Here is a 15,771-nt window from a genome sequence, read left to right as displayed (position 1 = left end):
CTCCCCTCCCCCGACTCATGACGGAACACAATGAACAGAACATGACACAGACCTTTTGTATCAACTTTTTGTGTTTATTATCATTTAAATATCGTTGAAACTGCCTTGTGCTCCCAGTTAGGATCAAATAATAATAATAATAAAACGAGACTCAATGAAAAGCTTGTAGTGAACAGACCCGGTCAGTCTGGGACACAACATCTCCTTTGGATTGCTGGGTCAGAACAAAAAAAAAGCAGATGGTTTGTGTAAAAATGTATATCATAGCAAATACCACAGTGAGGGGATAATGTCTTAAAAATCCATGACAAAATTAACAAAGTCATGATACGAACAGGAGAGTGGTAATGAAAACAAAATAAAAAGTACTGTATCTGCGAACTCGATCAAACACACACATTCACATACAGACACACACACACACACACACACACACACACACACACACACACACACACACACACACACACACACACACACACACACACACACACACGCACACACACACACTCACTCACTCACTTGCAAACACTCGTACGTACAGGCACACACACACACACACACACACACACACACACACACACACACACACACATGCACACGCTCACTCTCACCCAGGCACGCCCTCACACACATGCTGCAGAAGCTCACGCTGCACAAACACACAGATAAAATGTAGTGATTTTGAAAAATGAAACCCTGGTTAAAATCTAATGGTATCTTACATCCACGTCTCGTGTCTGAAGTGCAGAAAACGAAATGAAACTGGAGAAAAAAAATGATGGTGAAATAAATTCAGATGAATAATGAAAACTCCATCTCCACTGGTCTAACTCAACCTTAAACAAACCCCTTAAACAAACCCCTTAGTTCCAAACCCCTTAGTTCCAAACCCCTTAGCCCCAGCTACACCCCAACCCACCCTTCTCTACTGTGCCCCACCCGCATCCTCACCTAGACGCCCAGTTTACACCTCGCCCTGTCCTTCCCCCGCCCCCCCCCTCCTGGCCTCCCCCTCCCCAGAGGGCCCCCCCCCCTGTGGGTACAGGGCTGTGCACCACTCCTCTCCATCCTCACGGATCTCCTGGGGCGGCCCGTGCAGCGTCTCTGCCCAGAAGAAGAAGGCCTGGTTGGGGGGGGGCGGGGGGCGGTGGTTGGAGGAGAAGGCTATGGCGGCCTCCCTTTAGGATACAGAGCGAGGAGTGAGGAGGGGAGGAGTCTCGTTGCATGTTGAGGTCGAAGGTCGTCAGCCTGTGTGCGCGGGTGTGGGTGTTTGTTTACATGGAGTTGTATCGGTCATGTCATTTGTATGTGTTAGTCAGGTGTATCTAGCTGTGTGTATCTCTGGGTTAGTCTTGTGCGAGTGTTGTCTGGTTGGGTGGGGGGATGGGGGGGGCAGGGTGGGCGGACATAGGGCCTTGTCCCTCATCCCTCAGCCCTGCTCGGGTTTATAGGGCTTGCGTCTTGAGCTCGATGGGCTCCCCGCGCGCGTCCTGCTGGGCCTCTGTCTCTGGGGGCCGGCTGCCCTTCAGTGTGGCCAGGCGCTCGGACAGACCCCTCATACGGGGGAACAGCATGAAGTCGTACAGCAGCGCGCCCATAGCGCCTCCTATCATGGGCCCCACCCAGTACACCTGCCGAGACACACAGAGCAGTCAGTCACTTCAGTTCCACCTGTACACTGACCTGGGGTCAGATTCTATGAGACACTCGTGGTAAGTGGAGTGTCTTACCCAGTGTGACAGATTGTCTTACAGAGTGTGACAGAGTGTCTTACAGAGTGTCTTACAGAGTGTCTTACAGAGTGTGACAGAGTGTCTTACAGAGTGTCTTACAGAGTGTGACAGAGTGTCTTACAGAGTGTCTTACAGAGTGTCTTACAGAGTGTCTTACAGAGTGTCTTACAGAGTGTCTTACAGAGTGTCTTACAGAGTGTGACAGAGTGTCTTACCCAGTGTGACAGAGTGTCTTACAGAGTGTGACAGAGTGTCTTACAGAGTGTCTTACAGAGTGTCTTACAGAGTGTGACAGAGTGTCTTACAGAGTGTCTTACAGAGTGTCTTACAGAGTGTGACAGAGTGTCTTACAGAGTGTCTTACAGAGTGTGACAGAGTGTCTTACAGAGTGTCTTACAGAGTGTCTTACAGAGTGTGACAGAGTGTCTTACAGAGTGTGACAGAGTGTCTTACAGAGTGTGACAGAGTGTCTTACAGAGTGTCTTACAGAGTGTGACAGAGTGTGATGGAGTGTCTTACAGAGTGTCTTACAGAGTGTGACAGAGTGTGATGGAGTGTCTTACAGAGTGTCTTACAGAGTGTGACAGAGTGTCTTACAGAGTGTCTTACAAAGTGTCTTACAGAGTGTGACAGAGTGTCTTACAGAGTGTGACAGAGTGTCTTACAGAGTGTGACAGAGTGTCTTACAGAGTGTGACAGAGTGTCTTACAGAGTGTCTTACAGAGTGTCTTACAGAGTGTCTTACAGAGTGTGACAGAGTGTCTTACAAAGTGTGACAGAGTGTGACAGAGAGTCTTACAGAGTGTCTTACAGAGTGTCTTACAGAGTGTGACAGAGTGTCTTACAAAGTGTGACAGAGTGTGACAGAGTGTCTTACAGAGTGTCTTACAGAGTGTCTTACAGAGTGTCTTACAGAGTGTGACAGAGTGTCTTACAAAGTGTGACAGAGTGTGACAGAGTGTCTTACAGAGTGTGACAGAGTGTCTTACAGAGTGTCTTACAGAGTGTCTTACAGAGTGTCTTACAGAGTGTCTTACAGAGTGTCTTACAAAGTGTGACAGAGTGTCTTACAGAGTGTCTTACAGAGTGTCTTACAGAGTGTGACAGAGTGTGACAGAGTGTCTTACAGAGTGTCTTACAGTGTCTTACAGAGTGTCTTACAGAGTGTCTTACAGAGTGTCTTACAGAGTGTCTTACAGAGTGTGACAGAGTGTCTTACAGAGTGTCTTACAGAGTGTGACAGAGTGTCTTACAGAGTGTCTTACAGAGTGTCTTACAGAGTGTGACAGAGTGTCTTACAGAGTGTGACAGAGTGTCTTACAGAGTGTCTTACAGAGTGTCTTACAGAGTGTCTTACAGAGTGTGACAGAGTGTCTTACAGAGTGTCTTACAGAGTGTCTTACAGAGTGTCTTACAGAGTGTGACAGAGTGTCTTACAGAGTGTCTTACAGAGTGTCTTACAGAGTGTGACAGAGTGTCTTACAGAGTGTCTTACAGAGTGTCTTACAGAGTGTGACAGAGTGTCTTACAGAGTGTCTTACAGAGTGTGACAGATTGTCTTACAGAGTGTGACAGAGTGTGATGGAGTGTCTTACAGAGTGTCTTACAGAGTGTCTTACAGAGTGTCTTACAGAGTGTCTTACAAAGTGTGACAGAGTGTGATGGAGTGTCTTACAGAGTGTGACAGAGTGTCTTACAGAGTGTCTTACAGAGTGTGACAGAGTGTCTTACAGAGTGTCTTACAGAGTGTCTTACAGAGTGTGACAGAGTGTCTTACAGAGTGTCTTACAAAGTGTCTTACAGAGTGTCTTACAGAGTGTCTTACAGAGTGTCTTACAGAGTGTGACAGAGTGTCTTACAGAGTGTCTTACAAAGTGTCTTACAGAGTGTCTTACAGAGTGTCTTACAGAGTGTGACAGAGTGTCTTACAGAGTGTGACAGAGTGTCTTACAGAGTGTCTTACAGAGTGTCTTACAGAGTGTGACAGAGTGTCTTACAGAGTGTGACAGAGTGTCTTACAGAGTGTGACAGAGTGTCTTACAGAGTGTCTTACAGAGTGTCTTACAGAGTGTGACAGAGTGTCTTACAGAGTGTGACAGAGTGTCTTACAGAGTGTGACAGAGTGTCTTACAGAGTGTCTTACAGAGTGTGACAGAGTGTCTTACAGAGTGTGACAGAGTGTCTTACAGAGTGTCTTACAGAGTGTGTTACAGAGTGTGACAGAGTGTCTTACAGAGTGTGACAGAGTGTCTTACAGAGTGTGACAGAGTGTCTTACAGAGTGTCTTACAGAGTGTCTTACAGAGTGTCTTACAGAGTGTCTTACAGAGTGTCTTACAAAGTGTGACAGAGTGTCTTACAGAGTGTCTTACAGAGTGTGACAGAGTGTGACAGAGAGTCTTACAGAGTGTCTTACAGAGTGTGACAGAGTGTCTTACAGAGTGTCTTACAGAGTGTGACAGAGTGTCTTACAGAGTGTCTTACAGAGTGTGACGGAGTGTCTTACAGAGTGTCTTACAGAGTGTGACAGAGTGTCTTACAGAGTGTCTTACAGAGTGTCTTACAGAGTGTCTTACAGAGTGTGACAGAGTGTGACAGAGTGTCTTACAGAGTGTGACAGAGTGTCTTACAGAGTGTCTTACAGAGTGTGACAGAGAGTCTTACAGAGTGTCTTACAGAGTGTGACAGAGTGTCTTACAGAGTGTGACAGAGTGTCTTACAGAGTGTGACAGAGTGTCTTACAGAGTGTCTTACAGAGTGTCTTACAGAGTGTCTTACAGAGTGTCTTACAGAGAGTCTTACAGAGTGTGACAGAGTGTCTTACAGAGTGTCTTACAGAGTGTGACAGAGTGTCTTACAGAGTGTCTTACAGAGTGTCTTACAGAGTGTGACAGAGTGTCTTACAGAGTGTCTTACAGAGTGTCTTACAGAGTGTGACAGAGTGTCTTACAGAGTGTGACAGAGTGTCTTACAGAGTGTCTTACAGAGTGTCTTACAAAGTGTGACAGAGTGTCTTACAGAGTGTCTTACAGAGTGTCTTACAGAGTGTGACAGAGTGTCTTACAGAGTGTGACAGAGTGTCTTACAGAGTGTGACAGAGTGTCTTACAGAGTGTCTTACAGAGTGTGACAGAGTGTCTTACAGAGTGTGACAGAGTGTGACAGAGTGTCTTACAGAGTGTCTTACAGAGTGTGACAGAGTGTCTTACAGAGTGTCTTACAGAGTGTCTTACAGAGTGTCTTACAGAGTGTGACAAAGTGTCTTACAGAGTGTCTTACAGAGTGTCTTACAGAGTGTGACAGAGTGTCTTACAGAGTGTGACAGAGTGTCTTACAGAGTGTGACAGAGTGTCTTACAGAGTGTGACAGAGTGTCTTACAGAGTGTCTTACAGAGTGTCTTACAGAGTGTGACAGAGTGTCTTACAGAGTGTCTTACAGAGTGTCTTACAGAGTGTCTTACAGAGTGTGACAGAGTGTCTTACAGAGAGTGACAGAGTGTCTTACAGAGTGTCTTACAGAGTGTCTTACAGAGTGTCTTACAGAGTGTCTTACAGAGTGTCTTACAGAGAGTGACAGAGTGTCTTACAGAGTGTGACAGAGTGTCTTACAGAGTGTGACAGAGTGTCTTACAGAGTGTCTTACAGAGTGTCTTACAGAGTGTCTTACAGAGTGTGACAGAGTGTCTTACAGAGTGTCTTACAGAGAGTGACAGAGTGTCTTACAGAGTGTCTTACAGAGAGTGACAGAGTGTCTTACAGAGTGTGACAGAGTGTCTTACAGAGTGTCTCCCAGAGTGTCTTAGAGTGTCTTACAGAGAGTGACAGAGTGTCTTACAGAGAGTGACAGAGTGTCTTACAGAGTGTGACAGAGTGTCTTACAGAGTGTCTTACAGAGTGTCTTACAGAGTGTGACAGAGTGTCTTACAGAGTGTCTTACAGAGTGTCTTACAGAGTGTGACAGAGTGTCTTACAGAGTGTCTTACAGAGTGTCTTACAGAGTGTGACAGAGTGTCTTACAGAGTGTCTTACAGAGTGTGACAGAGTGTGACAGAGTGTCTTACAGAGTGTCTTACAGAGTGTGACAGAGTGTGACAGAGTGTCTTACAGAGTGTGACAGAGTGTCTTACATAGTGTCTTACAGAGTGTCTTGCAGAGTGTCTTACAGAGTGTCTTACAGAGTGTGACAGAGTGTCTTACAGAGTGTCTTACAAAGTGTCTTACAGAGTGTGACAGAGTGTCTTACAGAGTGTCTTACAGAGTGTGACAGAGTGTCTTACAGAGTGTCTTACAGAGTGTGACAGAGTGTCTTACAGAGTGTCTTACAGAGTGTGACAGAGTGTCTTACAGAGAGTGACAGAGTGTCTCACAGAGTGTGACAGAGTGTCTTACAGAGTGTATTACAAAGTGTCTTACAGAGTGTGACAGAGTGTCTTACAGAGTGTCTTACAGAGTGTGACAGAGTGTCTTACAGAGTGTCTTACAGAGTGTCTTACAGAGTGTGACAGAGTGTCTTACAGAGTGTGACAGAGTGTCTTACAGAGTGTCTTACAGAGAGTGACAGAGTGTCTTACAGAGTGTGACAGAGTGTCTTACAGAGTGTCTTACAGAGTGTGACAGAGTGTCTTACAGAGTGTCTTACAGAGTGTGACGGAGTGTCTTACAGAGTGTGACAGAGTGTCTTACAGAGTGTCTTACAGAGTGTGACAGAGTGTCTTACAGAGTGTGACAGAGTGTCTTACAGAGTGTCTTACAGAGTGTCTTACAGAGTGTGACAGAGTGTCTTACAGAGTGTGACAGAGTGTCTTACAGAGTGTCTTACAGAGTGTGACAGAGTGTCTTACAGAGTGTGACAGAGTGTCTTACAGAGTGTCTTACAGAGTGTGACAGAGTGTCTTACAGAGTGTCTTACAGAGTGTCTTACAGAGTGTGACAGAGTGTCTTACAGAGTGTCTTACAGAGAGTGACAGAGTGTCTTACAGAGTGTGACAGTGTCTTACAGAGTGTCTTACAGAGTGTGACAGAGTGTCTTACAGAGTGTCTTACAGAGTGTCTTACAGAGTGTGACAGAGTGTCTTACAGAGTGTCTTACAGAGTGTCTTACAGAGTGTCTTACAGAGTGTGACAGAGTGTCTTACAGAGTGTCTTACAGAGTGTCTTACAGAGTGTCTTACAGAGTGTGACAGAGTGTCTTACAGAGTGTGACAGAGTGTCTTACAGAGTGTCTTACAGAGTGTGACAGAGTGTCTTACAGAGTGTGACAGAGTGTCTTACAGAGTGTGACAGAGTGTCTTACAGAGTGTGACAGAGTGTCTTACAGAGTGTCTTACAGAGTGTGACAGAGTGTCTTACAGAGTGTGACAGAGTGTCTTACAGAGTGTGACAGAGTGTCTTACAGAGTGTCTTACAGAGTGTCTTACAGAGTGTCTTACAGAGTGTGACAGAGTGTCTTACAGAGTGTGACAGAGTGTCTTACAGAGTGTGACAGAGTGTGACAGAGTGTCTTACAGAGTGTGACAGAGTGTCTTACAGAGTGTGACAGAGTGTCTTACAGAGTGTCTTACAGAGTGTCTTACAGAGTGTCTTACAGAGTGTCTTACAGAGTGTCTTACAGAGTGTCTTACAGAGTGTCTTACAGAGTGTGACAGAGTGTCTTACAGAGTGTGACAGAGTGTCTTACAGAGTGTCTTACAGAGTGTGACAGAGTGTCTTACAGAGTGTCTTACAGAGTGTCTTACAGAGTGTCTTACAGAGTGTCTTACAGAGTGTCTTACAGAGTGTGACAGAGTGTCTTACAGAGTGTGACAGAGTGTCTTACAGAGTGTGACAGAGTGTCTTACAGAGTGTGACAGAGTGTCTTACAGAGTGTCTTACAGAGTGGCTTACAGAGTGTCTTACAAAGTGTCTTACAGAGTGTCTTACAGAGTGTCTTACAGAGTGTCTTACAGAGTGTCTTACAGAGTGTCTTACAGAGTGTGACAGAGTGTCTTACAGAGTGTGACAGAGTGTCTTACAGAGTGTCTTACAGAGTGTCTTGCAGAGTGTCTTACAGAGTGTGACAGAGTGTCTTACAGAGTGTGACAGAGTGTCTTACAGAGTGTCTTACAGAGTGTCTTACAGAGTGTGACAGAGTGTCTTACAGAGTGTCTTACAGAGTGTCTTACAGAGTGTCTTGCAGAGTGTGACAGAGTGTCTTACAGAGTGTCTTACAGAGTGTGACAGAGTGTCTTACAGAGTGTCTTACAGAGTGTCTTACAGAGTGTCTTGCAGAGTGTGACAGAGTGTCTTACAGAGTGTCTTACAGAGTGTCTTACAGAGTGTCTTGCAGAGTGTTACAGAGTGTCTTACAGAGTGTGACAGAGTGTCTTACAGAGTGTCTTACAGAGTGTGACAGAGTGTCTTACAGAGTGTCTTACAGAGTGTCTTACAGAGTGTGACAGAGTGTGACAGAGTGTCTTACAGAGTGTCTTACAGAGTGTGACAGAGTGTCTTACAGAGTGTGACAGAGTGTCTTACAGAGTGTCTTACAGAGTGTCTTACAGAGTGTGACAGAGTGTCTTACAGAGTGTGACAGAGTGTCTTACAGAGTGTCTTACAGAGTGTGACAGAGTGTCTTACAGAGTGTCTTACAGAGTGTCTTACAGAGTGTCTTACAGAGTGTCTTACAGAGTGTCTTACAGAGTGTGACAGAGTGTCTTACAGAGTGTGACAGAGTGTCTTACAGAGTGTGACAGAGTGTCTTACAGAGTGTGACAGAGTGTCTTACAGAGTGTCTTACAGAGTGGCTTACAGAGTGTCTTACAAAGTGTCTTACAGAGTGTCTTACAGAGTGTCTTACAGAGTGTCTTACAGAGTGTCTTACAGAGTGTCTTACAGAGTGTGACAGAGTGTCTTACAGAGTGTGACAGAGTGTCTTACAGAGTGTCTTACAGAGTGTCTTGCAGAGTGTCTTACAGAGTGTGACAGAGTGTCTTACAGAGTGTGACAGAGTGTCTTACAGAGTGTCTTACAGAGTGTCTTACAGAGTGTCTTACAGAGTGTGACAGAGTGTCTTACAGAGTGTCTTACAGAGTGTCTTACAGAGTGTCTTGCAGAGTGTGACAGAGTGTCTTACAGAGTGTCTTACAGAGTGTGACAGAGTGTCTTACAGAGTGTCTTACAGAGTGTCTTACAGAGTGTCTTGCAGAGTGTGACAGAGTGTCTTACAGAGTGTCTTACAGAGTGTCTTACAGAGTGTCTTGCAGAGTGTTACAGAGTGTCTTACAGAGTGTGACAGAGTGTCTTACAGAGTGTCTTACAGAGTGTGACAGAGTGTCTTACAGAGTGTCTTACAGAGTGTCTTACAGAGTGTGACAGAGTGTGACAGAGTGTCTTACAGAGTGTCTTACAGAGTGTGACAGAGTGTCTTACAGAGTGTGACAGAGTGTCTTACAGAGTGTCTTACAGAGTGTCTTACAGAGTGTCTTACAGAGTGTCTTACAGAGTGTGACAGAGTGTCTTACAGAGTGTCTTACAGAGTGTGATGGAGTGTCTTACAGAGTGTCTTACAGAGTGTGACAGAGTGTGATGGAGTGTCTTACCCAGTGGTTGAGGAAGTTTCTGAACAGCACAGCCGGGGCGAAGGACCTGGCAGGGTTCATTCCAGCGCCGGTGTAATACATCTATAAAAAGAGAGAGTTTTACTACACTGTGTATGTCGTGTGTGTGTGTGTGTGTGTGTGGTGTGTATGTCGTGTGTGTGTGTGTGTGTGGTGTGTATGTCGTGTGTGTGTGTGGTGTGTGTGTGTGTGTGGTGTGTGTGGTGTGTGTGTATGTCATGTGTGTGTGTGTGTGTGTGTGTGTGTGTGGTGTGTGGTGTGTGTGTGTGGTGTGTGTGTGGTGTGTGTATGTCATGTGTGTGTGTGTGTGTGGTGTATGTCATGTGTGTGTGTGTGTGTGTGTGCGGTGTGTGTATGTCATGTGTGTGTGTGTCCCTCACCCCCATCAGGTGTCCGATGGTGACGGAGAAGCCGATGGACAGAGCAGCGGAGCCCAGGCGCCCATTCCTCCTCTCGTCCGTCACGGCGAAGATGCAGACGACCAGCTGCATGGTGAGGAACACCTCCACGGTGGTGGCCATGCCCAGGGAGACGCCGGGCTGCAGCTGCAGAGAGACGCACAGCTTTAACCCTGAGATCTAATGGGATCTTTAACCTTGACCCTGAGATCTAATGGGATCTTTAACCCTGACCCTGAGTTATTTTAATTTAATTTTATTTATTTTTTTATTGATCTTTTTCCCCCTCCTTTTTCCTCCGATTTTCACCCATCCCAATGTTAGTCGTTATGCCAATTCCCAATCCCCTTCCTGGTCGCTGCGCACTTACCCCCCACAGTCAGATCATCTGGGAGAGTGGAGGCTACCACGTGCTTTCTCCGACACACGTCCAGCCAATCAACTGCTTCTTTTCACCTGGCAGCGCGGACTCTCACTGAGAGGGCGTAACGTGTGGAAGGATCACACTATCCCACTCAGGTCCTATCCGCGCTGAGCAGGCGCCCCGACCGAACTGTAGGAGTCGCTGTTTACAACGACCCGGACCCACCCCTCCAGCTTCTCCCACCCTCTAATACTGCCAATTGTATTAGTGTGAACGGCCAGCCAAGCTGGTGACGACGCCGGAGCTGTGAGCTGGATTCTCCGGTGTTGGTGACGAACGCAATCTCCGCTACGCCACCTGACCGCCTACTCTGACCCTGAGTTCTAATGGGATCTTTAACCCTGACCCTGCGATCTAATGGGATCTTTAACCCTGACCCTGAGATCTAATGGGATCTTTAACCCTGACCCTGCGATCTAATGGGATCTTTAACCCTGACCCTGCGATCTAATGGGATCTTTAACCCTGACCCTGCGATCTAATGGGATCTTTAACCCTGACCCTGCGATCTAATGGGATCTTTAACCCTGACCCTGAGATCTAATGGGATCTTTAACCCTGACCCTGAGATCTAATGGGATCTTTAACCCTGACCCTGCGATCTAATGGGATCTTTAACCCTGACCCTGCGATCTAATGGGATCTTTAACCCTGACCCTGCGATCTAATGGGATCTTTAACCCTGACCCTGAGATCTAATGGGATCTTTAACCCTGACCCTGCGATCTAATGGGATCTTTAACCCTGACCCTGCGGGGGGATCCCCGGGGATTTGAGATCCGGCTTGAGGTCGTCCACCTTCGTTTCAGTTGAACTAAATGCATTTGTAGATCTCCTCAATTGGTAGTTTTTTCAACCAATGAGTGGCTTTGTTCTGCTCATTGAACAGATGAATGGTTGCTGTATGAACGTTAGAGGCTTCCCACAGAAAGGTGGACCTCGGTGGGAATTCTCACTTTCCAGATTCTAATAGAATTGAAAAGGCATTACGTCCTCTATTGACATCGTTCTATGCACTTATTTCACCGATCAAATCCTCAGCAACTGAAACCCAAAACTTCTAAACACCGCTGGGACCGGTCTGAAGCTTTGAGTTCCTTACCGTGGTCATGGCCATGTTGCCCCTCATGTTGGGGGGTTAGGGTTAGGGGGACAGGTTCCTTACCGTGGTCATGGCCATGTTGCCCCTCATGTTGGTGGGGGTCACCCCGTAGAGCACGGCGGCCCCGGCGACGGCCCCCAGGCACTGGGCGGCCATGTAGAAGACGGCACGGAACAGGGACATCTGGGAGCCCACCAGGTAGGCGAAGGTGACGGCGGGGTTGATGTGGCCGCCGCTGATGTGGCCGATGGACTGGATGAGGGTGGCGGCCGCCAGCCCGAAGCACAGCGCCACGTGTAGAACGTGGTTGGGCCCGGCGGTCCAGCGCAGTGCGGCCCCCATGCCGAAGAACACGAAGAACATGGTCCCGAAGAACTCGGCGAAGACCGCCCGCCAGAAATTCATGGAGCGGAACTCCCACATGGCAACACTCGAGGCGGGTTCCCCACAGAACGAGAAAAGGTTCTTGGGGGGGGGGGGGAAGATATTCTGTCGGGGTGAGTTTTTCAGTTCCCTTCGCTCGCTTCGAATTGAAAGAAAAACAAAAAAAAATATCTCTCTTTTTTTTTTTACAGTCAGCTAACTCGGCCGGAACAGAATCGGCTAAAAGACGAAACAAAAACAAGTCAACAGAGGAATCCACTCAACGGAAGTCCACCAAGCCGTCAACTCAGCTGTGATCCACCCCTGTCCACCTGCCGCAAAGACATAGGTGAGAGCTGAGTGGGACTGTGTGTGTTGGTGGAGATCTCAGGTGGAAAATGAACTGTCAAGACGAGGTGGGCATCGATGCTAGATGGGGTGTTCCTGAAGTGGAGGCAGGGGATAGACGGTGTGTCCCGTGGACCTTTTAGCCTCTCTGACGGAGGGCAGAGGGCCAGACGGGGGCTTTATAACACCCCCCCAGAGGCCCCGTGTGACGCCATAATCCCCCCGCAGGAGGGGGGGGGGGGGGGGGGGGGGGGTTTGTGTGGCAACGCAGGACGTCCCAAATCAAACAAACTTAACCCCTCCGTTGCCCCCCCCCCCCCCTCCAGAGGAAGGGGCTGTACCAGAGGAGAGAGCAGCAGAGGGGACGCATGAGAGGAACTGGGAGGGAGGTGCAGACATTTTGAGAGTCACTGTGGTGTTGTTAGTGATGAAGGGCCTCGTAGTAGACCTGAGGGAAGGGCTGTGTTCCTGTTGTCTTTGGGCTGTGTGTGTGTGTGTGTGTGTGTGTGTGTGTGTGTGTGTGTGTGTGTGTGTGTGTGTGTGTGTGTGTGTGTGTGTCATCTGTTGACATAATCATTACACTCATAACCACGGAAACAAGTGCTGATGGCGAAGGACACGCATACATACACACACTACACACACATGCGTGCGTATACACACCACACACACACACACACACACCACACACACACACACACACACACACACACACAGACATAATACAGTGATCCACATTTGGGGCCCCCGGACGGAAGAGCCTAAAGCTAACAGCGTTGAACTGACCCACACACTGAAAGGCCTGACCTTGTGGAACCATTGTCTGTGTAACAAGCATGTGGTCTCCATGTGAACAGGGACTGGTTTGGTTACATCGCTTAGGTCTACAGAAGAGACTAAAGCATGTGGTCTCCATGTGAACAGGGACTGGTTTGGTTACATCGCTTAGGTCTACAGAAGAGACTAAAGCATGTGGTCTCCATGTGAACAGGGACTGGTTTGGTTACGTCTCTTAGGTCTACAGAAGAGACTAAAGCATGTGGTCTCCATGTGAACAGGGACTGGTTTGGTTACGTCTCTTAGGTCAACAGAAGAGACTAAAGCATGTGGTCTCCATGTGAACAGGGACTGGTTTGGTTACATCTCTTAGGTCTACAGGAGAGACTAAAGCATGTGGTCTCCATGTGAACAGGGACTGGTTTGGTTACGTCTCTTAGGTCTACAGGAGAGACTAAAGCATGTGGTCTCCATGTGAACAGGGACTGGTTTGGTTACGTCTCTTAGGTCAACAGAAGAGACTAAAGCATGTGGTCTCCATGTGAACAGGGACTGGTTTGGTTACATCTCTTAGGTCTACAGGAGAGACTAAAGCATGTGGTCTCCATGTGAACAGGGACTGGTTTGGTTACGTCTCTTAGGTCTACAGAAGAGACTAAAGCATGTGGTCTCCATGTGAACAGGGACTGGTTTGGTTACGTCTCTTAGGTCTACAGAAGAGACTAAAGCATGTGGTCTCCAACAGGGACGTGTTTGGTTACGTCTCTTAGGTCTACAGGAGAGACTAAAGCATGTGGTCTCCATGTGAACAGGGACTGGTTTGGTTACGTCTCTTAGGTCTACAGGAGAGACTAAAGCATGTGGTCTCCATGTGAACAGGGACTGGTTTGGTTACGTCTCTTAGGTCTACAGGAGAGACTAAAGCATGTGGTCTCCATGTGAACAGGGACTGGTTTGGTTACGTCTCTTAGGTCTACAGAAGAGACTAAAGCATGTGGTCTCCATGTGAACAGGGACTGGTTTGGTTACGTCTCTTAGGTCTACAGGAGAGACTAAAGCATGTGGTCTCCATGTGAACAGGGACTGGTTTGGTTATGTCTCTTAGGTCTACAGAAGAGACTAAAGCATGTGGTCTCCATGTGAACAGGGACTGGTTTGGTTACGTCTCTTAGGTCTACAGGAGAGACTAAAGCATGTGGTCTCCATGTGAACAGGGACTGGTTTGGTTACGTCTCTTAGGTCTACAGGAGAGACTAAAGCATGTGGTCTCCATGTGAACAGGGACTGGTTTGGTTACGTCTCTTAGGTCAACAGAAGAGACTAAAGCATGTGGTCTCCATGTGAACAGGGACTGGTTTGGTTACGTCTCTTAGGTCTACAGGAGAGACTAAAGCATGTGGTCTCCATGTGAACAGGGACTGGTTTGGTTACGTCTCTTAGGTCTACAGAAGAGACTAAAGCATGTGGTCTCCATGTGAACAGGGACTGGTTTGGTTACGTCTCTTAGGTCTACAGGAGAGACTAAAGCATGTGGTCTCCATGTGAACAGGGACTGGTTTGGTTACGTCTCTTAGGTCTACAGAAGAGACTAAAGCATGTGGTCTCCATGTGAACAGGGACTGGTTTGGTTAAGTCTCTTAGGTCTACAGGAGAGACTAAAGCATGTGGTCTCCATGTGAACAGGGACTGGTTTGGTTACGTCTCTTAGGTCTACAGAAGAGACTAAAGCATGTGGTCTCCATGTGAACAGGGACTGGTTTGGTTACGTCTCTTAGGTCTACAGGAGAGACTAAAGCATGTGGTCTCCATGTGAACAGGGACTGGTTTGGTTACGTCTCTTAGGTCTACAGAAGAGACTAAAGCATGTGGTCTCCATGTGAACAGGGACTGGTTTGGTTAAGTCTCTTAGGTCTACAGGAGAGACTAAAGCATGTGGTCTCCATGTGAACAGGGACTGGTTTGGTTACGTCTCTTAGGTCTACAGGAGAGACTAAAGCATGTGGTCTCCATGTGAACAAGGACTGGTTTGGTTACATCTCTTAGGTCTACAGGAGAGACTAAAGCATGTGGTCTCCATGTGAACAGGGACTGGTTTGGTTACGTCTCTTAGGTCTACAGAAGAGACTAAAGCATGTGGTCTCCATGTGAACAGGGACGCGTTTGGTTACGTCTCTTAGGTCTACAGAAGAGACTAAAGCATGTGGTCTCCATGTGAACAGGGACTGGTTTGGTTACGTCTCTTAGGTCTACAGAAGAGACTAAAGCATGTGGTCTCCATGTGAACAGGGACTGGTTTGGTTACATCTCTTAGGTCTACAGAAGAGACTAAAGCATGTGGTCTCCATGTGAACAGGGACTGGTTTGGTTACGTCTCTTAGGTCAACAGAAGAGACTAAAGCATGTGGTCTCCATGTGAACAGGGACTGGTTTGGTTACGTCTCTTAGGTCTACAGGAGAGACTAAAGCATGTGGTCTCCATGTGAACAGGGACTGGTTTGGTTACGTCTCTTAGGTCTACAGAAGAGACTAAAGCATGTGGTCTCCATGTGAACAGGGACGTGTTTGGTTACATCTCTTAGGTCTACAGAAGAGACTAAAGCATGTGGTCTCCATGTGAACAGGGACTGGTTTGGTTACGTCTCTTAGGTCTACAGGAGAGACTAAAGCATGTGGTCTCCATGTGAACAGGGACTGGTTTGGTTACGTCTCTTAGGTCAACAGAAGAGACTAAAGCATGTGGTCTCCATGTGAACAGGGACTGGTTTGGTTACGTCTCTTAGGTCTACAGGAGAGACTAAAGCATGTGGTCTCCATGTGAACAGGGACTGGTTTGGTTACGTCTCTTAGGTCTACAGGAGAGACTAAAGCATGTGGTCTCCATGTGAACAGGGACTGGTTTGGTTACATCTCTTAGGTCTACAGAAGAGACTAAAGCATGTGGTCTCCATGTGAACAGGGACTGGTTTGGTTACGTCTCTTAGGTCTACAGGAGAGACTAAAGCATGTGGTCTCCATGTGAACAGGGACTGG

General features: G+C 47.3%; 1 protein-coding gene across 1 annotated transcript; it reads right to left on the bottom strand.

Annotated features, from left to right (window-relative positions):
- Positions 1 to 1,448: 1,448 nt before the first annotated feature.
- LOC311244552 (lens fiber major intrinsic protein-like) lies at positions 1,449 to 11,676 on the bottom strand (the record flags this gene model as incomplete). The annotated part of the gene is made up of 4 exons (XM_084334126.1): positions 1,449 to 1,634; positions 9,312 to 9,392; positions 9,710 to 9,874; positions 11,317 to 11,676. 4 exons carry the CDS (start codon positions 11,674 to 11,676, stop codon positions 1,449 to 1,451), a joined length of 792 nt encoding a protein of 263 aa, XP_084190252.1.
- Between the last annotated feature and the right edge of the window lie 4,095 nt (positions 11,677 to 15,771).

Source organism: Notolepis coatsorum (genome assembly GCF_963971535.1).
Source record: "Notolepis coatsorum genome assembly, chromosome: 17".
In the NCBI taxonomy this organism is placed as follows: Eukaryota; Metazoa; Chordata; class Actinopteri; order Aulopiformes; family Paralepididae; genus Notolepis; species Notolepis coatsorum.
The sequence above is the reverse complement of the archived record's forward strand: the minus strand, read 5'-3'. Positions and strand labels throughout refer to the sequence as shown.